Below are 25348 nucleotides of genomic sequence, written 5' to 3' on the forward strand. Positions count from 1 at the left end.
AGAGACTAACAAATTTATTTCAGCATGAGCTTTTGTGAGCTACAGCTCACGTCTTCAGATGCATAGAATGGAACACGCAGACAGGAGATATTTATACATACAGAGAACATGAAAAGGTGGAAGTATGCATACCAACAGGAAGAGTCTGATCAATTGAGATGAGCTATCATCAGCAGGAGAAAAAAAAACTTTTGAAGTGATAATTAAGAGGACCCATAGAAGGTGTGAGGAGAACTTAACATAGGGAAATAGATTCAATTAGTGTAATGACCCAACCATTCCCAGTCTCTGTTTAGGCCTGAGTTAATTGCATCTAATTTGCATATTAATTTTGTGGCAATTTTGCAACAAAAAAACTTCAAAAACAGACTCCAAAGAGAGATTGCTGAACACAAATTAATATGCAAATTAGATACAATTAGTACACATTGTAAATTAGCTCCTCCACTAGCAGTCATACTAGAGAGGTTAAGGACTGAGTGGGCCATGGAGACTGATTTTCCCTCTCCCTCCTAGAAGTGGGGACAGTCCAAAGCAGAAGCACATTGGCAGGCTACAGTGTGGGAGCAGTTTGCCCTCTGGCTATCTGTCTGTTCTCTGGCTAAAAAGAGATTTTGGTCTCCATTGCTGACCTCTGGGGACCTTTCACAAACAATAAATGATAATAATTAACCTCCACAGCACCAGCTCCGGGGTGGTCCCAGAACAATGATAAGACAGTTTTTCACAATAATCTAGCTTAATACGTGTGATTTTTAAAAAATCTGCTGCAAAACAAGGGGCTACATTCAAAAAGAATGAGCAACACATTTGCATTGATATTGTTTTGTTATTGTATTGTGGTAGGGACCCCAAACAGGGCTCTGGGCCCCATTTTATAGGCACTGTGCAAAGAAATCATGCAAGGCAGTACCAGAGAACTCACAATCAAGGATTTGGCAATATATGAATATACAGACAAATGGTGTGGAGGAAGAGAGGACGAGGTAACAGAAACAGGTGTGACTGCATAAATTAACAAATGTAGTTAGTACATTTTAGTTGGACAACGAGTCAGGAGAGAAGCTCTCTCCTTTTGTAAACAAAATAGGTCAGCATAAACACTATAATCATATACATGATCCTATCAGAAAGGATTCCTAGTCTCCAGATTGCTTCTCACGCATGTTTTGGATGTGCAAATCTGGCAGATTATCAGAGTAAAGTTCCCAAACACATTTCAAATCCTGTGCTACATGGTGAAATTCCCTGTGGCTCCTACTGGCCTCTTTGCCTGTGATATATGGTGGAAGATATCATATCAGATTTCCAACAGGTCTTGTTGCCTACCAGGGACAAAATCCATCACTGTTACTCCACCTGGCAGTGCTAATATATTCCCAACTAGTCTTGTTCGTGCTCATCTATTTTCCAGGCCTTGTGATTCCGTCCGGTTCATGACAACATTTGCCTTTACAAGCCAGGCAGGACAGGGATGCATCAGCATTTAGATTGGAGATCTTCAAGGAACATCTAAGTGGTATATGCAGTGATGGTGGGTGGTGATTAAGTAGGTGTGGCTCTTTATTATTATTAAATAATTATGTTGCCATAAGGCCCAGAGACCACAATCAAGATGAGGATCCCGTTTTGCTAAGCCCCGTACAAACATGAATAAAGATAATGATCCCTTTCCTGAAGAGCTTACAACCTAAGAAGACAAGTAATGCATGAAAGCTCTGGGAAGAGGGATACAAACTAACACAATAATTATATACAATATATAAATTAAAATATATTTGATTACTATAGATAAAGTAAGTGCCACCTATCTCCATCTGCCCTGGAGCCCATGCAGCCTGAACTGATTGTTTCTTGTAAATGATGTTGCAGAGGAGAAAAAACAATTGATTTTTAATAGAGCTGGTTGAAACTCATAATTTATGTTTTGTGGAAATCTCATTGAAATTGTTACAATCTCAGGAAAAATTTTAGTTTTGTTAAAATGGCATTTTCCAGTGGAAAACTGTTTTGACAAACAAGTTCTGACAAACATGTTCTGACAAACTCTGATTTTTAATGCACATGTTATGAAGCCTAGTTTCCCATCAACATGCAGCAGATTTACTACATAAACTGCTTTTCTGCACTCTTTTGGGCCTTCATGTCCTTTCCTCACCTTATCTATCATCCCTCATTCATTATCCATGTGTGGACTCCCACCTCTGATCAACCCATGCTGCCAGCCTCCATCGGCCACTTACTAAATTTTAAAACAAGCCCCTTTGTGCTTTCTCCCAGGCTGCCCCTCAGGGTTGGGAGATGCTCCCCACAAATATCCACACAGCTATCTCATTATCCAACTTCAAATTCCTCCTCAAAACTCTCCTTTGTCAGGATGCCTCCAAAAAATACTGCCACTGGTGTGCAGAGACCACTGCCTATCATGCTGACCAATATTGTCCCATTGTTTCTTTGTACTCCTGTCTGCCTGCATCCAGCTGTTGTCTCTTGTCTTACAGTTGGACTGTCAGTTCTATGGGCCAAGGACCATCTTTTGTTCTTTGTACAGCACCTAGCACGATGGGGGTCCCGATCCATGACAGAGGCTTCTAGGTGCTACAGTAATACAAATAATAATTAATAATAATAATAGCAGTTATGGAAGTTATCAACTGAAGTCAGCTAGGTATCAATGGAAGAACAAGTGCCTAGATTTCAATGCTACTAAACTCTGGTCTGGCTTGTAAAGCAAAACACAGTTGGGCACAAATCACTGTGCATGATATAATCACTGTGGCTTGTTAATTAGATTTTTTTCCCTTAGGCTAATATGCAACCAGAGGGAATGAATTCATCCATTGCATATGCACAGATTCAGGGAAAGGAGTGGGGGTGCCACCTTCCTCCAAACTATTTCAAAATCACCCACTCTGCGCTGATAACTCAACTGGAGTATTGTGTCCAGTTCTGAGTGCCACATTTCAGGAAAGATGTGGACAAATTGGAGAAAGTTGAGAAGAGCAACAAAAATTATTTAAAGGTCTAGAAAACATGATCTATGAGGGAAGATTGAAAAAAATTGGTTTGTTTAGTCTGGAGAAGACTGAGGGGAAGGGGACATGATAACAGTTTTCAAGTACATAAAAGGTTGTTACGGGAGGAGGGAGAAAAATTGTTCTTGTTAACCTCTGAGGATAGGACAAGAAACAATGGGCTTAAGTTGCAGCAAGGGTGATTTAGGTTGGACATTAGGAAAAACTTCCTGTCAGGATTGTTAAGCATTGAAACAAATTGCCTAGAGAGGTTGTGGAATCTTCATCATTGGAGGTTCATAAGGACAGATTAGACACACACCTGTCAGTGATGGTCTAGTTATTATGTAGTCCTGCTTTGAGTGCAGGGGACTAGACAAGATGACCTCTCAAGGTCCCTTCCAGTCCTACACTTCTATTGATTCTATTTTTCCCCAACCATCCCAAAAGTTTCACAAGACAATGAGCCAACGATAGTTGGAAGCAGCTTGTCAAGCTGATTCTCAGTCAGCCAGATGAGATTTCTGGAGTGTAATGAGGCACTTCCAGAAGAGGTAGGTGAAATTTTTTTGATTAATTGTTGCATTTTTCAGGCCCTGAACCTATTTGCCAAATTTGGGTCAAATTCAATTAATAGATTTGAAAGGAGGGGGGGTATCTAGAGTCAAAACATTTTGTTGCTAAATATTTCATTTAGAAGGAATTGAAATGTTTTATTTTGAATTTTTGATTCAAAATGGCATTTTGATTTCAAATTTGGCCAAAAAAACCCACTTGAAATGGCTGAATCAAAATGCATTTTTAAAAAATTGTTTAAAGTCAACCGAAGCATTTTGTTAGATTTGAAATTGAATTTTTTTGAGTTTCAATTGATGGAAAAAGAATTGAAAAATTTGCTTTAGTTTCAGTTTAACCAGATTTTTTTTTCTGGATTTTTCTGTTTGTCCCCTAAACCAAGAAATCCATTATTTTCTCAGTTCTAACTCCAAAGCATTGCTGGCCCAGTGAGATATTAAACTCTTGTCCAAACTATTAGGTAGCTGCCAATAGATATCTTCGTTGTCTTTTGCATGTCTCTGTCCTTTTCCTACTGTGGTTTTTTTTTCTTCTTCTTTTCACCAGGATTTCACTTAGAGATTCATAGATCCCAAGTCTAGAAAGAACCATCGTGGTCATCTAGTCTGACCTCCTATAAAACAGGCGATAGAACATCCCTAAAAAAATTCTCAGAGCAGATCTTTTAGAAAAACATCCAATCTTGATTTAAAAATTGTCAGTGATGGAGAATCCATCTGAACCTTGGTAAAGTGTTCCAATGCTTAATTACCCTCACTGTTAAATATTATTTCCAGTCTGAATTTGTCTAGCTTAAATTTCCAGCTATTGGATCATGTTATATCTTTCTCTGCTAGATTGAAGTCTATTATCAAATAGTTGTTCCCCATGTAGGTACTTGTAGACGGTAATCAAGTCATCCCTTAGCCCTCTCTGTGTTAAGCTAAATAGATTGAGCTCCTGGAGTCTATCATTATAAAGGCAGGTTTTCTAATCCTTTAATCATTCTCATGGCTGTGAACCCTCTCTAGTTGATCAGCATAATTCTTGAATTGGAACATCGGAACTGGACACAGTATTCCAGCAGCAATCACACCAGTGCCAAATACAGCGATAAAATAACCTCCCTACTCCTACTCAAGAAGATTTTCTGTTTATGCTTCAAAGGATCACATTAGCCCTTTCAGCCGTAGCATCAGACAGAGAGCTAATGTTCAGCTAATTGCCCACCACAACCAGTGTTCCCTCTAAGCTGGCCTCCCAAGAGTCAATCAAATGCCGCCCACTTGATGAGTAGAGCCGCACACATCTGGCAAATTGTGTTCTAGTGCCCCTTCCCGCCCTACTTCTGCTCTCTGCCTTGGAGCCCCTGGCCAGCTGCTCCCAGGACAGGACCCTTCTGCTTGCTGTGCAGGGCAGGAAGGGGAGCTGATGTCAGGGTGTTCCCCTTCCCCCACCCCCCAATGTACCTCATCTCTGCAGAGCTGGAGAGAGGGGACAGGGCTCAGGAGTGGGACAGAACTGCTTGTGGCTGCTGCAGTCTGAATGAGCATTCAGAATGGTGAATGCCTCTCTGCTTAAAGAGACAAAGCATGGTCTGTCATACACTTCCCCAGCAGCCAGCACACAGTCATTCTGTCTTTGTCACACACACACACAGAGAGTCTCTCTCTCATACACATACACACACACTGTCCCTCTCTCTCACACAAAAGTACAATGTCTCACATGCACACACAAAAATACAGTGTCTCACATACACACACAGTCTCTCTCAGACATGCACACATGCTCAGTCTCTCTCTCTCACACACACACTCTTTCACACTCACCTCCCAATGCATTTCATAATTTTATTTCTCTCTTATGCTTAAATTTAATTCTTCAGGTAGTCAGTTCTAAAATGCCTAACCTGTCTGGAATAATTATCTCTATGAATAACTATGGATGCTGGAGTAATTATCCCTATGGTAACTTTTAAAAATATATATTATGTACAGGTTTTTTGTTTCTACTGGGCTAATGTGGTGATGCACATCTGCGCATTACCTCGTTATTGATGTACATAAAAAATTAATTCTGCACATAGATGGAAAAAATTAGAGGGAACATTGACCACAACCATCAATCTTTTTCAGAGTCACTGCTTCCCAGGACTGAGTCTCCCATCCTGTAAGCATGGCTACATTCTTTTTCCTAGATGGATACATTTACCCAAATTTAAATGCATATTTCTTGTTTGCTCCCTATATACCAAGCGATCCAGATTGCTCTGTATCAGTGATCTGTTCTCTTCATTATTTACCACTCCCTCAACTCTGATGTCATCTGCAAACTTTATCAGTGATGACTGTATGTTTTCTTCCAGGTTATTGATCAAAATGTTAAATAGCATAGGTCCAGGGGTGAAAGTATCACAGAAGACTTACTGGTACGGGGGCCTGGCTTTGGGCTCCCAGAAGGGGTGGGGCCCCGGGCAGAAGGGGCAGGGATGGGGATCAGCGTCCCCCAGCCAGCCCATCCATGCTGCCTGCCCCACGCGGCCCAGGACTCTGGTGGCAATTTAAAAGGGCCTGGCGCTCCAGCCGCTGCTGCAGTAGCGGTGGTGGCCGGGAGCCCCGAGACCTTTTATATCACCGGGCCCCAGGGCAGCTACCCCTTTAACCCCCCCCATCGGCGGTCCTGCCTGTAGGGTCCCTACCAGCAGGGCCACCAACGGAAGGGGGCAAAAGGGGCAGCAACGTTAAAGCGCTTTAATGTCAGCTGCGTACAGGCTGGTACCAGTGGCCACTTTTACCAGTACGCCATACCAGCCTGTACCGGCCCACTTTCACCCCTGCATAGGGCCAAGAGCCCAGCTGGTACCCCACTAGAAACTCACCTGCTCGATGATGAGTGCCTGTTTATAATTACTTTTTGAGACCTATCAGTTAGCAAACGTTTAATCCATTTAATGTTTATCATGTTAATTTTATATCATTCTAGTTTTTCAGTCAAAATATCATGCAATCTCAAGTCAAATGCCTTTCAGAAGTAATTACATCAACATAATTACCCTCATCAACCAAACTTGTAGTCTCGTCAAAAAAAGATATCAAATTCGTTTGACAGGATCTGTTTTCCATAAACCCATGCTGACTTGCATTAATTATATTACCCTCCTTTAATTCTTTATTAATCAGATCAACTGTATCAGCCACTCCATTGTTTTGCCTGGGATTGATGTCAGTCCTTTAATTGCCTAGATCATCCCATTTACTTGTTTTAAATATTGGCACAACAGTAGCTTTCTTCCAGTCTTCTGGAACTTCCTGAATGTTCCAAAACTTTTTGAAAATCAACATTCATGGTCCAGATAACTCCTCAGATAGTTCTTTTAAAACTCTTGGATGTAAGGTATCTGGACCTGCTGATTTAAACATGTGTAGCATCCTTCTAAGATTCTACTAGAATGGAAAGTTCTTTTATTACATGACTACTACATCTGTTTTTTCCCAAATACAAAACAGAAATATTTATTGAACACTTCTGCCTTTTCTGCATTGTTCTTGATAATTCTATCATCTACATCTTGTGTTCTTCTTTCTGAATCAGTATGGAAACAATGAACTTAATATTAATTAATTAACGATTATTATTCTTTAGTGCTGACAACATTCTTGGTGCTGTACAGTGCACAAAAGTATAGATAGTCCCTGCTTTCAAGAGCTTACAGTCTAGAATGGTGGTTCTAGATTATCTCCCTAGCATGGTGTGTGTGAGAAGGTGACAATTTTCAGATAAGATTTAAAGCTAAGGGGTGAAATCTTACCCCTGTTTAAGTCAGTGGCAAAACTCCCATTGACTTCAACGTGTCCAGGATTTCACTCAAGGGCCTGACCGCTAGTGGGAATAAAGGATTCCAAAGCACTTTTCATGAGAGTGCAGATAACTCCAGAGTCTTTGCCCAAATTCCAACTAGTACAAATATATTCTGCCTCCCAAAATGCCTCTTCTGGTACTCAGGCTAGAGCTGATCAAAAAAATAAAAGGAGAAAATGTTGAAATTTTTTAAAATGTCCCCCCCCCCTTTAAAAAATTCAAAATCAAGCAAACATTCACACAATTTCAGCCAGCTTCTATAACTGGTTGAAAAGCAGTGAACATTTTTCATTAACATTCTGTTGAAAAGTTTACCAATTATTAAAAAAAAAATTGTCAAAATTCAGGAAGTTCTGACCAGCAATAGTGAGTAGGGTATAGAATCCTTCTTCACTTCTGTCCCTAGCCTGCTGTGTAGCATTACTGTGCACTGATAAACAACTACCACCTTTCACACCAGAGCTGGGGAAGTGATGCCTTTTAAATCCCACACATTGTGAGATCTGTGGATGGAAATTGCTAGAGGCATTATTAATAAAATATTCTTATAAATCAATTTCAGAAAGGGCTTTTTCTTGTTCCTGAAATGCCTTATTGATCTTAAAGTGTACCCTTTTCTCTCTTTAATAGCTAATAAGAAAAAGGAAAACTGGTGGAACAGAGTGCTTTCCCCTCTACTCTTTTTATCTTCCTCAGATCAATCCCTGGATTGGTTCAAAGAAAGGCCTGTGTTTGATTAAACCCAGACTGAGTTGAGTAAACAGCTGGAAAACTCTTTTGGACTTTCTCACTTGCAGGGCAGACAGTTTGCAATCAGCCTGGCTTTGTCCCTGCAGCTGCTCCAACAAGAAAATCAGCAAGAAGAATTTGTTTTTAGGAGACCACAACAGACCATTTTGGCCAAATATCTCATTTGGTTTTGTATTTGCCAAAGTGAGAAAGCAAAGTGAGGAAAATGGCAGAGTTGAAGGTAAGTGATACTGACACCAAAGAGCCTGTGTGTGTGAGGGAAGGAGAGAAATATGCCATCTCTTTTCCCTCCCGTACCTTCACTTTCTTGTTAGCAGTTCCGTAGCTCTAAAAAGCCCAAAAGAGTGGAGAAAAGGAACTGCTAGAACATGCCTGCAATGAGATGCCTAATGTGTGGGGAGGAGCGCAGTAACTGGGGAGGTTTGGACAATTAGGGAGATGTAGCTGGGAAGTTGTCTGTTGTTTAAACCTGAAGTCCGTGTGTGAGTTAGGGATGGTTCTCTTGACAGATACCAAGTCTCATTTAGATTTCAAGTCTCATTTTTTAAAATTCATTTCAAGGCAGGTTATAAAGTCTCCCTTTCTTGGATGAAGAATTTTGTTTTGTTTAATTTGGGATGTTGTAAATCTCACTTAAGCAGATTGTCCCAGTTTGGGAGTCTTTCCATGTGGACTTTTGTCATCCCCCTCCCCCAGCACACCTCCTCCTGCTGATCTGGCTGTTTGAGGGTGTTCCCCAACCAGCCAATAACAATTGTCTTGCAACATCTGCCCTGCTGTTGCAAGCCTCTTAAACTAACCCCAAAGCTTTATATCACAGAAAAGTAGTTAGAGCAGGGGACTGTTAGGATTCCTAGATTCTAAACCTGGCTTTACTACTGACTTTCTAGGTTATCTTCAGGAAATCACTTCACTTCTCAGTGTCCCTATATGTAAAATGGGGAGAATGATACTGACTTAGCTCACAGGGGGACTGTACAAAATTAGTGACTGCAAACTTTGGGAGAGATAATCAGGCTGTTTGGAGATACAGACCTCTGAGACAATAGTGGCTTTTATCCTGAAGAACAGGATTTCCAAGTAAGTGCCCAGACAGTTTAAGAATGAAGTCCCTGAGCCAGCTAACCCCTTCGTAAAGATCCTGTTCTTCACGGAAGGAGGTGTTGCTGTGTCAAAGATCCTCGTCCTTTCAGGAGAAAAATTAATCTGTCAAAAACTTGGAAATCCTTACTTCAAAATATCACAGTATGTGTCTGTTAAGGGTGATCTACACATACACAAAAGTTAAATCATCTAACAGCACCTACCATCTACTCTTCCACCTAGAGATATGTACTTCGCTAATAGCACAGCCATTTTTCATTACAGAATGAACCACCACAACCTTAACTCTGCCCACATGAGCAGGGGGAAATTTGGAGTAAGGGGAGAGCTGGAAGTCCAGCATCAAACAGTGGCAGAGGTAAGGTTATAGTGCATTGACTGTGGCATACGAAGGCTGTGCTATAGTGAAATGTGTATCTCTGGGTGAAGGAGTAGAGGCTATGTCCTGTTATATGCCTTATCTGTTCATTTCCTTGCTTTTGTGGTTTTGCATTAGGTGTTGTGTAGACCAATCTTAACTGATGCACAATGTAATGTTTTTGTGTCTAAATGAATAAATTATTTTTCAGTATAACCCAGCAATAGTTGAAAAATGTATTATTCACAGCGCTTGAAGAGGGGCATTAATTATATTCCAGTCTATGTATTCAGACTTCAAAAGCATTTTTCCAGGCCTGCTGTCTAATCTCTCCAGCAAAAGGTTATAGTTTATAGGTCGGTGCCTGGCTCCCAAAGAGAGAGCTCCACTTTGCATCCCAGTCATTTAAATCCATGGATGTTGTTTAATTTTTTGTTGCACTGGTTTTTATCTCTCCCATTTTACTGAAAAATGTCAAAACAAAGATGAAGTGTAATCAAATGTATTCTTAAGATCACATTTACATAGAATGCTGCAGAATTATGAGAGAAACACACATACACTAGAAACCTTGCAAACTTTTCACAGAAAAACCTTCTCCCCAGTTCCCCTGAGCTCTCCTCTCACCAACTCACCCACGCAACCCACTGGGATGGTTAGAAGTAGTGGTAAACATAATGAAAACAGACAAGGAGTGCATCCCAGGGGAGGTAACTTGTCATAATTATCTTGTCTCGTCTCACATATAAGAACTTGGTGAGGGGAAGATTTCAAACAGATTTTAGGGTGGTTGTTGTTGTTTAAACCTTACCAGCTTTTCTATCCCCTGAAGAAATTACCAACATGGGGGTCCCAGTCCTGTAACTGGATATATGGAGACAGATCTTTACCCCTATATAGCGTCCCACTGAAGCTGGGGGCTCCATTCTCCTGGATCAGTCTGTTCAGACTGGATCAGAAAAGTTCAGACCAGGGAATCCACAATAGTTCATTGCCACGTTATCTGTCTAAACTCTTCCGTGAATTCAGAGTTGGTGAAAGGTGTTGGAGTAACAGCCTTGGAGAGTGAAGCCCTCTGTTTATCCACAGAGCTGATACAGCCTGGGCAGTGGCAGGGCAAGTTTCCCACATGGTGCCCTGACTGTGATTTTTAGGGTGTGTGTCCACAGCAAATGAATGTGTGATTGTAGTATGCGTATGCTTACTCACAGGAGCTTTAATCTAGCTAACACATGTAACAATAGTAAAGACATGGTAGAATGGACACTGGAACAAGCTAGCAACCCAAGTAAGTACCCAGGGTTCCTGGTGGGTTTGTACTGGGGTGGCTAGCCCATGTCCCCACATCTTCACTACTTCTGTTACCTGTGCTAGCTAGATTAAAGAGAGTGTGGGTGTGCCTACCCACAGTACAGTTATACCTTAATTTGTGATGTGGCTATACCTTTGGTGGTGAGAGGGGAGTTCGGTCTCCATGGGCCTTTCAGTCCTTGGCCGCTCTGATGAGACTATCAACATGCGGTCCAGTTGGTGCCAGTTGTGATAGTGCATTGTAACGGGGCCACCCATCCACTAGGACTTGGACTTAGATCCACCAAACTAATTAAACATGCACCAAACTTGTCCAACGGTGACAATGATTGTTGTCACTATCGGCATGGATTGGATTCAAACCAGTGATAGAGCTCGTATCGCCAGAGCCATCTGCACCCAACCGTCTTCAACATGTTTTTATTATTTTTGCCAGTCTGAGAAATGTGTTCTAAAGTAACATTCAAATAACTGTCTTAGTTTAAAGGACTCTGGGGTTACACGTTCAGCTTCGTGTAGCCAGAGGAAAATGCTGCAGAGTTATAGATTGATCTCTAAGGGAGCAAGCTAAGGTGAGTCTTTTGGAATTTGCTACAGCAAAAGGCAAAGTACAACTAAATAAAATACAAGTCCTTGAAAGCAAGTCAGTACTAAATTAATGGCAGGACAATGTCTCCCTGCCCACAGCTACAACCACAGCTAAAATAAGAAGCAGTTTTCTTTGGAGGCCCTCATTGCAGTTACGTGTGATTTATTCTTTTTTTTCTGTAGCGTCTGGAAAGCTCATTTGACAAACAATGCCACCGCAGCAGCTTCCTTCACTCCTGCCAGTACACTGCAGCTGTGATGGGGAAGCTTGAGCAGGGCTCTGAAAGTGCTTGTATGACAGGTCTCTAAACATCAACTGCTCCCTGACTGAATCCCTTAGAACCTGCAGCCCCCACCCCTGAATCTCTGGGCTCTGTGTATTGATAGGGTATGACTAATGCCTCCGCAGCTACCCACTGACTGTGTGAAATCTGTCAGCATCCCAGTGCTCTCAAGTCAATCTCATGCGCTCGGCTGTGTTAGATGCAGTGCAGCAGATTGTGGACCCAGAGCAGATTCAGTCATGGGCTGCTTTTGATATTTCATTTCACAGCAAACAGGAATTAATAGATTTTTTTTTTTAGGGGATCCTAATTTGGGTGCAGCTGGGATTCTGTCCAGCTAATAGATTGGGTCAGCTGAGAGGGTATAAAGCTCTTTAGATTTGAGGGAGCTGATGGAGTCTCTTATAATAGAAATTTCACACAGCAGAGAGGTGAACCATGAGCTCACGTCTTTTCCCATGTGTTGCTGCACTGTGGACATTATGCATCTGAAGATTTCTCTAGCTAGATTAGCAGACATGCAAGCTAATCATGTCTCTGAGACCCACAAACTATCCCACCCTCCATCAGTTTTAGTTCAGAACATTTCACAGGCACATATAATATTCTGCACATGATCACATGGTGTCTTTTCCATATGCAGAGGTTTTTTGCATTAACCCTCCCCTCACTGTGGAGATGACATGTTGCATCAGGCCCGGCCTGCCCTGGCCTTGGAAAAATAAGGTGCATTCCCCCCACCCCACCACACGCATGCTTACCTCACCATGTTTGCATCTTTGGTAAAGGTGAATGCAGTGAGTAGGGCTGGTTTAATTTTAGAACTGCTGCAGTCTCATCAGATCTTGCTGCAGTTCTGTTTGGGGAAAAAAAAAAGGGGGGGGGGAGTTCCATTACAATACATTTGCCAGGACTGCCTCTGGTGACCTGCTGTTTTGCATATCAATATGCATCTTGCAGCACTGCTTGCAGAAACACATGGAGACCAGAGTCCCAGTGATTTAGTCATTTGCAGGAGGAACAACAGGGAACTTTCTGCCTCTAAACCATTGGTTCCCAACTGTTTGCGCCTCTAGAGTCAGCAGGGTTGGATTAAGGTGATCCGTGGCTCCCTGCACGTAGTACTATGGGGACCTTCATGGCCCCTTCCCTATGCCATATTCCTACCCCCTATGCTGCAGTAGCTCTGGCAGCATGCCTTCTCTACCATTCCACAGAGATGTCCCCTCATATTCATTTGTTTCCCTCAGGGGTCCCTTCCTGCCTTCTGACAATGGTGGAAGGTGGCAATTTTGATAAATGGTAACATTTCCTGAGGTTTATCTTGATTATCCCAAGATCATGAGCAGCTTTTTTTAATAATTGAATCTCATGAGTTCTGTGATCATATCACAAGGATTAATATCTCTGCCAGTTTCAGTGCACTTTGAGATTATTGTGACAGCTAGTCGAATTCACTGATCAGCCCATCCAACCCCTACTCTTAAGTTTGAGTATTTCCACATCCATCCCCTGTGAATTTTTCTGTGGTTTGCATTATCACTTGCTAACTACACAGTGGTAGGACACAGCGTTTACTGCCTTTTGAATGGTTTTCCACTTGGAGCCTAGAAATGTCACAAATAAATCTTTGGAGAACACACACACACTCTGTGCAAGCCAGATGCTTTAAGTGTCATAGGATGCAGGTGAGAGGATTGTTTGAGACATTTTTAATCCTTCCAACCCCAAACATCAGCTGCTTCACCCAATATCAAGAAACCTGAGGCCTTGTCTACAGTGGGTGTTCAGCCACTGTTGTAGCTGCACTGATGTATCTGTATTGGTGAAAATACTCCCTTACCACCTTTAGCGGGGGAGGTAGTGTGACTTGACAACAGGGAGTGAGAGAGTCCAAAACGTGTAGCCAGGCGAGGGCTGTTGCTAATTGCTGATGCTCCCAGTAGCTGGTGTCCAGTGGCAGTAAAAACTAAAAAGGCCAGTTCCCAGAGGTAGATGAGACCCAGGATTGTGCAGATGGACCTTGTGCTCACAGTGGGGATGGAGGCTGATGTCTTTGCAGACTGAGCTTCCCCTGTCCCAGCCTTGTGGCCACTGTCAATCCGACCCCCTTTACGTGGGGCAGGGGAAAGAAGTTGCACAGCTGAACTGAATTGTTTGCTTTGTCACCAAAGTTCCGTAATCCACACCTGAACCAATTAAATGCCTGGTACATGAGAGCTGAGGTGGGCAAAGTAGCTCCCCCTCCCCAAGGTATAATTAATAAACTTGCAGCTTGCCGATTAAACCCATTCCATGGGCCTGTCAATCATTCACCTTCTATCCTAGTCAAACCCTAAAGCGCACATTCTGCTCTGGTGTGAATGGTGACTTGCACCAGTGCAGTTTATCATGGTTTGAAATGGGGGTTAGCCCAGTGTTAGGTTTAGGGGGGCAGAGTAGGAGGAGGGACTGGGAGGAGCCCAGCTCTCCCCCCTGCTGCCCGTGCAATAGACAGGAGCTATATGCCTGAGGAGAAGCCAGGACTCCACCCCCTGCTCTGGAGCCCGAGCACGCCTAGGAGGATGTGCAGCTCACTTTCTCTAGTGTAGATCCCCCATGTGCATCAGCTTAGGAAACTAGACAAAACTTTTAAAATATTGCTTGTCTAACATGGCAGCAGACGCTGGACATTAACTGAGCTCAAGCCCAGTCAGACAGTAGCAGTTTGGTGCATATCAGTGGCCCAGTTTGAGCTCCAGGTGTATGTGCACACACATGATTACTGACAGGTCCTTTTACAGGGGGCGCTGTATGTCAGACCCCCCCATTACCCAGATGACTTCAGATTTGCATTACTAACCAGGTCCTGGAGCCCAGTAAGTCACACCAGTTTATAAGACAGTATTGGTATGCAAGCAGATGTTACGGCACTTAGAAAAATCACCTCTTACAGAGTAACCTTGTCTCAACATTAACTCCGGTGCTAGCACTCCTCCATAATGTTAATGAAGTGCTTTGATGTCCTTGCATGGAAGGGGCTACTCAAGGGTATTATTATGGCTGAACCCAAGCATACTGTTATTTTGCATATCTAAAAAGTGCCATCATGGTACAGTGCTGGGTGCATTCACACATGCAGACAGATTAGACTGAAAAGGAACCCTGGCTATGTCTGCCAATATTATCGTTGGTTAATGAAGATAGATAAACCCCTGTACACATATTGCAGAGTCAGTCCTCTGAAATAACCAAACCGAAATAGATCACTTGGCAAAGTCAAACTGTACCCAAAGAATTTGGAAAAAGCACATCTGTTTATTTTTAAACACTGATGTATGAATGTATGTTTGTGTTGTTATTTCATAGTACATGCCAGGATTTGGTAATGAATGTGTCTCTGAAGATCCACGTTGTCCTGGAGCCTTACCAGAAGGACAGGTACTGATTCTTTTTTTTTTTTTTAATAGCAAGGAGTAGCGTGAGCACCTGTTCCTCTGCTATTTTGAGTCTCAAGATGCTACCATGAATCTCAAGCCTGCCACTACAGAAATGTTAAGGAGCCTCCTTTTTGCAGCATTAGAACTGTGCATTAGTATAAGTTATAGTTAAGGGTTTCCAGTCAAATTTCCTATTTTCGTCATTCATAACTTTCCAAAGTTTTCATCTTTGAGGCTGAAATTTCCAGGCCTGGTCTCTGTCCCAGAGTGATTTTTGGGGAAGGAGGTTGGAATAAAAATAGTTGAACTATGTTTGAGAAGGAAGGGGGTGGGAAATAAACATTTTCCTCATTATAAAAAAAAATTCATTTGACATTTTTCTCTCAGCTCTAGGTCTGATGTGGACTGGGATAGAAGCTTGAAATCTGGGAGAGAAATAGCCCTACAGAGGAGACCTCTTCCAAATCAAAACTGATTTTGATTAGACTGAGTGATGAGTCCATGATAGGGCAGTTTCTCCTTTCTAGGGATGGGGGCAGGGAATAGCTAAACTTAGCTAGTCATGAGCCGACAGGCTCATTACAAAAATGTTAAAAGTGAATAAAATAGAATAATTTATTTCCAAATATATTAGTTTTCTAAAAAAATACTTTTCCTTGTTCTTTAAATAAAGGCCTGCAGGCCTCACTTTCTCTCACTATCCAACTTCTAGAAATAAGAGCAAGTCATCAGGGAAATAAAGACTATGGGCCCAGATCTGGTTTCATTTACGCCAAAGTAAATCCACTAAGCCTGATTCTCCACCACCTTGCATGTTGTGAAAGTGGTTGTATTTGGGCAGGGTGGGCATAATACCCACCCGCAGCAGGATGGCAGCATTTTACACCCTGCTCTGCACTCTGTAAAAGTATAAATACACAAGGTGCAAAGATGTGCAGAATTAGGTCCTAAAGCATAAACTGTACGCATAGGAGGAAAGAGTTAAGATTGTATAGAGAACCTCAACTCTGGCATTTCCTGACTTCTGAGGGCTTCTAATATCATTGTTTTTTTGCTGGGAGTGTATACTGTAGACACTTAAACACAAGTCACAGATGGGTTAAATGCAGTCTAGAGGCCCACCTACCTCCACAACGCAGCCTACATAACTATAGGTGCTCCATCCTGATGCTTGGCATGCTCATTACATGCTGGGACCTGTAATCTCCAAGGGCTGCTCTATTTAAAATGAGGGCAACTGCAACCTGCACCAGTTTATGCAAATTAGATGCAGCAGCCAGAACCAATGGAAAGACAGAGCGAAGTGGGGGAGTTTGCACCCGGCGTAATCACTGAGCTGAGCGTTCTGAAACCCTGCACAAATGCAAAGAATTCCACAAAGGCCACCAGAGGGAGCTAACTCCATTAGCATCTGGAGGCACTGTCCCATTTTTAATGCCCACTGTAGGCATCTTTTCCCTAGGTGAGGGGTAGTATAGTTAGGGGAACCATGGCAGTGATGGAGGGAAGTATACATTCTCTGTGCAGTGATTGTATACTTACACACATTTGCTGCAGCTCCTGTAGGGCTATGAAGCCAGGGGCCTTTACCAGCACTCTGCAGACAGTGCAACTTTCTTACCAAGAGCCAGGTAAACACAAAGCATGGGAAAGGAAATCCCAGTTCTGGGATCCAGATCAGCCCCTCCAGACATCTTAATGATAAAACAATGTGCTTGATAACCTGACTGATGTTTTGGTTGTTTTATTGATGATTCCCCCATAAGTGTTGCTGCTTAGTGGTTGTTGTAGAACTTGGTATATACCCTAGCCTCCTCTTGGATTCTTTAGAGCACTGTGTAAGTTCCAGTGTATAAGGAAATGGATCTTAGAGGCTGGCTGATACCCATTGTATCTCATGAGAGATGGAGGCACCATGCAAATATCATCACTGGTTAACCCTGTTATCAGTGAGCAGAGGATGAGGCCATTGACAAGGTCCATACCGTTCTGAGCGAGTGGACTATGCTCCAGACCACCTAGAGGAATTGGGAATTTTCTTTGTGGTGATGAGACTAATGCTAATATTTGTGCAGTTGTCTTTAATCGGTTTCCATCATTTTCTCTTTTGGTTTAGAATAACCCTCAGGTCTGCCCATATGGTCTGTATGCAGAACAGCTCTCGGGCTCTGCCTTCACCTGCCCCAGGTCCACCAATAAGAGAAGGTACCGTGACACTACCCTGGGACAGCCATGATATATTGCTGCGTGCAGGCAGCAAGGCTGGTGGTGAGATCTGACTGTATATACTCAGTATTTCCTGAGCTTGTAAACAACTCTGCTGCATGCTGGGAGGGTGGAACTGTTTGGACAGGAGAGGAAAAATCTCAGTGGAGTGAAGTAGGGGGTAGATCTTTTATGGGGGATGGGAAGGCCATGCTGGGAGTGGGGTGGGATGCAGATCAAATAGTGAAGGAAAGAGAGAAGGTTTCGGTAGGATCAGGGGAAAGGGACAAAAGGTCTCAGGTGAGGGTGATGAGGATGAGCTGGTGAGGAAGAAGAAGGTCTCATGGAATGGGATCTGTAGGTGAAGAGGGAGGGATAGTTTCTCTGAGAGGAGGATCTCAGTGCTCTGGGGAACAAGGTGAGGGTCTCAGCCCAGTTGCTAGTGGCATCACAAAAACACATCCTCAGAATTGGCCCTTATTGGCCCCTTGTTGGCAGTGTCAGAAGATGGGCTATGGGACTTGAACTTTCCTCTCATCCTAGAGAGCATCCTTGTGGGTCAGGGTTTGGCCCACTGGCAGCGGCTGGTGTGGTAGAAGCTCCCACTGCTGCTACTGGGCTGTATTTGATCTCTAGCTAAGTAGAGGCGTCGGTCTGTGGGCTGTCAAACTGGCACCAGCATGCAATTGACCACAAAGAATTCTCATCAGATGCTGGAAACAGTGAGTTGCTGTTTTGAAGAAAAAGTCCTGAAGTTCAGGCCATTGCCTGATTGCAAGAGATTGGTTTATCATGTCACTGCTCCCACAGAGGCTTTCTGTCCCCTCCATTGGTTGATCAAATGAAAGGCAGATGCATCATCAGAGCTACCTACCAGTGCTCTGCTCTCCAGGCTGGTGCCATCTCTCAGGGTGCGTGGGAAAGGGATGACTCATTGTATCTGCATGGAAATGTCCTTGATGGAAATTTTCCATTTCCCAAGGAAGAGCTCCTCCCCCACCCCAAACTGAAGTGAGCAACCTTAACAAGGCAGAGAGGCTGTGGCATCCTTGTTTGTTGCCTTCCTGGTTATCTGGCCACCTGCCTGGTTCAAAGCCCATCTCCTGGCTTAGCCCATTTTCTGTGTGCATGTTAGCTCAGGCACCAGGTGTAGAAAGGAAGAGAGGCTCAGGAACTGGCATAGTGGACAGAAAGGAAGTAGAGTGCAGATCCATTTATCCAAAGGTTCAGGGTCTTGCGTTATGTCAGGGCTTCATAGGAAGGAAGGCCTGTGGCAGAAAGTGGGGCTAGGGTGGCACTCAAAGCGCAGGCCTGACTCCCTCTGCAGTGTTTAAAATGCAAACTCAGATGTGGCTCTTGAGCCCCTCTCTCGCTGAATGGTTATGCTCTGAGCTCCCGACCCCATAGCACAGTACAGAGCAGGCCAGGTGGTTTTTCAGGATGGCCATCTTGAAAGGGGCTGTGCTTGAAGAGAGAAATTAGAAGGCAAAATAAACTCAGGAGACAGAATCACACTTTCGTTTCCTGGAGTATGGTTAAACAGGTTTGCACTGAAATTCCCATGCTGTATTTACCCTCTAAAGCCCAGTTTCCTCAGGGGAGCAGGTGTGTGTGTGTGTGTTCACCCTTTCATTGCTACCCAGACAAGACTGTGTTTCTAACGGGGAAGTGGCAGCACTAGTTAAATATGTTCACCAGGGAGGCAAGGAGTGCTGGGCTGAGCTGAATTGCAGAGCACGTTGCATCTGCCCTGCTTTGGCTGTTGTGGATATTTAATACGGAGAGACCCCAGTCGTCGGCAGGCAGGATCAAACCTGGGACCTCTGGAGCTTAGCGCATGAGCCTCTACTGTATGAGCTAAAAGCCAACTGCCTCTTAGCTAAGGCTGTAGAGCAGACTCATTTAACTTTCTCTCTAAGGGCTTGTCTTCACTTACATTTTATGGTGCTCTAACTTGTTGGCTCAGGGGAGTGAAAAATTACCCCTCTGAGCACAGCAAGTCTGAGTGCTTTAAAGCGCTATTGTAAACAGGCTCGTGGAGGTGGCTTGCTTCCACGTGACCACACTCACACTTCAAAGCACTGCTGCGGGAGCGTTTTCACAACAGCACTTCGAAGTTTCCAGTGTAGCCATGCCCTAAGTGGTCTCAGTGCCACTAGATGGGACAGACCACCACACCCAGGAGGTGTGTGGGTTACAGGGCTGCCCGGGGCGGGGGGGAAGTGGGGCAATTTGCCCCAGGCCCCGGGCCCTGCAGGGCCGCCCACGAGAATATAGTATTCTATAGTATTGCAACTTTTTTTATGGAAGGGGCCCCCGAAATTGCTTTGCCCCTTGAATCCTCTGGGCAGCCCTGGTGGGTTACAGATGTGCTGCATTCCACATGAGGCATGGATGTTTCTGCTCCACACAGTGGCAAATAATAAATTGCCCAGTGACCCAAACAGACAGTTTCTGGAGCACAAGTTGTTTCTGCTGCAAGGGAAAGTAAATCAAGTCATTCAGTTACATCCTGTTCAGCAAAGTCTGCAGCTTTGGGCTGGGATCTCATTAGATTTCATAAACTAGACAGGGACATGTCTGGCTAGTGCTTGGATCGAGATCTCTGGAGAAAACCCATGTGGATTTGGGAACCGCTGTTGATGAAAGAGTAAGTGATGGTAAGGCTAAGATTTTGTCACGGATATTTTTAGTAAAAGTCACGGACAGGTCACGAGCAATAATGAAAAATTAACGGAAGCTATGATCTGTCCCTGACTTCTACTAAAAACATCCATGATAAAATGAGGAGCCTGGGCAGCTGCGGGTGGGCTGGAAGCTCCAGGGTCCCCCTCCGCTGAGGGCTCCAAACTCCGGGGTTCCCCCTGCCGCCATGGAGGCTGGAAGTTCTGGGGGTCCCTTCTGCTGCCCATGGAGGTGGATAGCTGCGGGGGCCCCCAGGGCGGCAAGGAGCAGCAGGGGTCCCCACTGTTGCCCACAGCAGCTGGGAGCCCTGGTGGTCCCCCCTGCTGCCCGCAGAGGCGGAGAGCTCTGGGAGTCCTGCCTGCACTGGCTGGGAGTTCTAGGAGTTCCCCCTGCCGCCCGCAGCACCGTGGAGCATTGGGGGGTCTCCCCTGCCACCCGCAGTGGCGGGAGCTGCAGAGATCACTCCATTCTTAGAGGCAGCCAGGAGTGGCGGGGGTCCCCCCTGCCACCTGCGGGGACAGTTAGTGGCAGGGGTCTCTCCTACTGCCCACGGTGGCCGGGAGCTGCAGGTGGTCCGCCTGCCACCAGCGGCAGCAGGGAACCCTGCAGCTCCCATGACTTCCGTGACTAAATCACAGCCTTAGTGATAGGTAACCCAATGTGGTGCTAGGGGGTGTCAACTTTCATGAAACCTAGGCTCTGACTACCTGTGCTCACTAACCATCCCATGGCACTGTTTGCAGGAGTACGATGTTACTTCCAGTAACCTGCCAAATGCAAACTCTAGTAATTACCTTCTGCCTGCCTATAACTCCCCTGTAGTTTTAGGATATATCTTCACTGCACAGTCAACCCGGTTTCTTACCTGGGTTATAGGCCAACCTCCCTCCCATCCACACAGAAACTCTCTGACTTGCATTTTAGGTACTGTAAAACCAGGCTAGCTGACCCAACTGGGGAGGATTAGAACCCATGCTTTGCTTTCACTCTGGCTACAGCCCAGGACACAGGCTAAAGTCCTCAAGCATTGATAGTCCTCCAATGCCTTCCCACAGTTCCCCAGGAAGTATAGACAAGTTTTCGTGCAATTGACAGAATGGACTAGGAAACAATGCCAGAGCATCTCACTACACAGAACCATGGGCTATGCCCCCAGACACACACAAGTAAGAGGAGAAACAGTGTGGACACAGTAACGGGGGTAGGGCTTTGCAGGGTGGCTTATCACATCCAGGCTCAGCTAACCCTGGTGCCAGTCATCCCCATTAACTGAGCAGTGAAGAGACACCTTTAGTTAAATACTATGTTCTTCACTGCCAGCTTTCAACCGTTGTGTAGTGTTGCTGTGTGCTGTTAGCCACTGAATTCAACCCCAGACGTGGCTGCATTTCCATGAGAGATAAGGTTATACATATTCATATGTCTGTGTGTAATTATGGCCCATAAAGTACTTTGGGATCTATATAACTGTGAGGATTGATTGGAGAACTAACACACAAGAGGTCCACCTGATCTCATTGAAAATTTCATAGGTGCTGTCGAGCACAGAAACAGCTATTTGGAGAGTCTGGGCTTGGTCTCACTGGTGTTTTCTTTCTCTGTAGCTGGCTGTATAGAATTCTACCCTCTGTCTGTCACAAGCCCTTTAAACCCATGGATCAAGGCCACCTGACACACAACTGGGATGAAGCGGAGGCTGAACCCAACCAGGTAACCAGATCTGAAGAGAGGGAACATCAGTATATGGAAACTCTATGACTGTGTTCAATGGCAGTCCCACCATGCCTAAAACACAATGGGAACTGCACTTTTAAAATGTTTGTTAGCATGAATCTGGCACTGAAATAAAGATGTGTGTTATTAAAATCCCAAAGACATATTTTGGTTCTGACAGTACTATAACAACAGATAACTGCTCTTCCTTAGTCTCTTCCATCCAAAGATCTCCATGCGCTCTACAAACAGTACTCAATCCTCCCAGAACCCCAGGCAGTAGAGTAAATATTCATATCTTCATTTTAGAGATAGGGAAGCTAAGGCACCGAGTAGTTAAGTGACTTGAACAGTCAGTCACACAATGAGTCCCTGTGACTAGAACCCAAGAATCTTGACTCCCAGCACTGAGTTTCAACTACTAGAGCATGTTTCCTCACCTACATATTAGCAAATTGGGTGCTGCCCTTGGTCTCTTGGCTGATAATCAGCACAGCCCTTGTAGTCACCAAATTTGGGCAGTGGTCAAGGCTTCCGCCAAGCCATGGTCCCATGCTTGCCATCTCTGCTGCTGCACCTTCTCAGTAGGGCAAGATTAACCTTTTGTGGGCCTGGCTCCAAACATATTTGTGAGCCCCCATGGAGGCAGTGGAGCATGGCACGGGAAGGTCAGTCCCTGGAGTGAGGGGGCAACCAGAGGCAGTAAGGCATGGCAGGAACAGTCCAGACCCATCCAAAAGCACTGTTTACAAACCAGCAGTTGCCAGATGCACAGTGGTCCACCAGGCCCTGTGCTGCCAGCATGTCCCTTCACCCTCGGGGATAGGCCTATGCTGTGCCACACAGTGCCTCCACCCAGCACCCCCCGATTCTCTATTACCAGCATCCCCCAGACCTGTTATGCCCAGCGCCTCCCCACAGACTCCCCCATCACAACTGCCCAGCATCCCACACAGAACCTCCACTCCCTAGCACCCCAACACACACAGACCTCTCCCACCATGCAGTGCATACCCAACAGACCCCCCCCGCCTAGCACCTAAAATATACAAATCTCCCCCAGTGCCCTTGCCCCTCACAGCCCCACACTCCCCATTAGGTTTGCCAATTTTAGTTGGATGTATTCCTGGAGAATTCATCACATGACATAATCTTTAATTCAAGATGAATCTTCAATTCCTGGAGACTCCAGGCCAATCCTGGAGGGTTGGCAACCCGAATTCCCACACACCCCCACAGAGACCCACTCCCCAATGCCCTGCCCCCCGGCTGCACTCACTGGCCCTGCTGAGCTAGCGCAGAGCAGGGATTCCCCCTCCCCCCCAGCACAGTGCTAGGGGGCAGGATAGCTGAAGGTCGGGAGTGGCTCCGTCTCCAGGATTCCAACCCAGCCCTGCCTGCCTGGTTGCAGGAGTGGATGGAGGAGGGCAGCCACCGACTTCCCCAACCTGCCACTTCTGCAGAGCGGTAGGGAGAGGCAGGCCCCACCCCTGGGGAGCCCAAAGGGGATGGTCACCAGCCTGGAGCAGCAGAGACTGAGGGCTCTTCAGGCCGTCAGCAGCCTGCTAGTGATGGGGGCAGAGAGGAGCCCTCAGCCAGCCGGCCAGCTGAGAGGAACTAGCAGTGGCGGGGGGGGAGAAGGGCCAGGGGGTGAAGAGGAACCAGCCACTCAGGGCGCAGCACAAGTGGAGCAGACCAGGCTGGTGGGCCTGGCCCCATGGCACTGCTGGCGCCATTGTATACCAGGACTGTGTCTCAGTTTTCCCAATCAAAAGGTCATCCAGCAGGCAAAGGAGCAGATCGTCCCCACAACACCTTCGCTCTGCTTGTTTTTGGAGATGTTACTCCCTTCCGGTATGTTTCTCCTCAGCCCTCCTTGGAAATCAGGTTTTGTTCTAGAGAGTCATGCAGAGCAATTGCATTTGTCCTCCTTGCCATCATCTTTAATCATGATTTCCTCTCCCCATCAGCCACACAGCATTTGGTTTTGCTAATCTGCCTCGTTCTTCCTGCCATCTTTCCCCCTCTGTGTTCTTGTATTCATTGGCTCTGGCTTCTCTCGGGTTTTATCCTCGATGCATCATCATTAGCTAATTTCCAGCCAGCCAGTGGCCCCACTATTTATCTCAATATTCTCCCAGTTGTGCTGGAATATGTTTTCCAGTCACTGTGACAGGATCATATTTGTGCATCTTTGTTTGATGCTCCTTCGCAGCTGAAGTTTTGATGGTTTCTGTTATAGCCTCATCCACTCCTGATCCCCTTTCACAAACAGAACTTACGATGATGAGTATTTATTAATATAGGTATCTCTAAAGAACCCATCCCGGAAGTATCTGGAGCTATTTATTTACATTACATTGGTTCCCTGAGGAAGAGTGACAAAACTGCCATCCCCTCCCTCACAGTTTAAAGCCACCGTAATCAAATGTAGAAAGATAATTCCCTAGAGCTCAGAGTGGGGAGTCATTTTTCAACTGACATCTTAGGAGAATGAGAGAGGAGATTCAGTTTCTCTGACGAGAATATCTCGCTATCACTATGGTGTTTTCTATAGTACTCATCACTCTAGTACCCAGGCAGCTCTGGTGGCACTCCGGCTAACTGTATCAAAGGCCTTTGGGTACTGGGAGCCAGTAGGTGCCACCGTTCCTTTGCTTTCTCAAGCTCTGATAGCTGAACTGGGAATATAGTCATGATCAGTGAGTTAGTTGCCAGAACCTATTGTTCATAGACACCACAAGGCCAGGGTGTTGTTTGGGTGCTCACAGCCTGCCAGCACAATTGATCTTAGATTTGGCCCCAGGGCTGGTGTCTTGCACAGTTCACTTCAGTTTTCTGTGGAATCTTTTATTTATCTATGTATCCATTTATAAGGAGCCCACAGTGAGTCATCTAAGGACCTGATCCAAAGTCCACTGAAGTCAATGGAAGACTTTCCCTTGATTTTCCTGGGCTTTGGATCAGGGCCCAACACAATAAAACCCAAACATAACAAAGAATCATCCAGTTGTTTGAATACAACTCAAAGCCAGGCAGTAGCCTAACATCTAGCACAGGGTGTCAAACTCTTTTGGAGGAGGGAGCTGAATTCTATGTTTCATTATGGTCCATGGGCTGGGCTATAATTTCAGGACGTTCTACTCCCCTCGTTCCATGGTGGACTTCCCACTAATTTCAGTGGAGGTTTGCACAGATATCAAGGGGAGAATACAGCCTTTAGGTGGGAGCTAAACATTATTATTTACTCAGTAATTTGTCACATTCAATATCACTCAGTGAGAAAATCTGCTCTCCTTTAAGCCATCTTTATTTCTGCCCTTTGTTCCTTTTCTTTCCCATCTCTCTTTCTCTCCTCTTTTTTGTTTTTTGTCTCTTCTCTGTTCTTCCGTCTGCGATCCCTTGCCTGCAGTGACTGTCCGTTCCTAGCCATCAAGGGCTTAAATTGATCAGCAGTGGACACTGAAGTTGTCACTTTTGACACTGAAGTATCATCATTGC

The 25348-nt window shown here is 44.9% G+C and overlaps 1 protein-coding gene across 2 annotated transcripts in view; it reads left to right on the forward strand.

Annotated features, from left to right (window-relative positions):
• Positions 1-5382: 5382 nt before the first annotated feature.
• HGD (homogentisate 1,2-dioxygenase) overlaps positions 5383-25348 on the forward strand; it is a 46924-nt gene continuing 26958 nt past the window's right edge. The window contains exons 1-4 of one of the 2 annotated variants that reach the window (XM_050959435.1): positions 5383-8400; positions 15174-15245; positions 17361-17449; positions 21739-21844. In XM_050959435.1, coding sequence (XP_050815392.1) covers positions 8386-8400; positions 15174-15245; positions 17361-17449; positions 21739-21844 — 282 coding nt within the window. In that variant the 5' untranslated portion in view covers positions 5383-8385. The remainder of the gene's footprint in view (positions 8401-15173; positions 15246-17360; positions 17450-21738; positions 21845-25348) is intronic. The other variant, XM_050959444.1, reaches the window with a different exon arrangement.

This window comes from Gopherus flavomarginatus, chromosome 1, assembly GCF_025201925.1.
Source record: "Gopherus flavomarginatus isolate rGopFla2 chromosome 1, rGopFla2.mat.asm, whole genome shotgun sequence".
NCBI lineage: Eukaryota > Metazoa > Chordata > Testudines > Testudinidae > Gopherus > Gopherus flavomarginatus.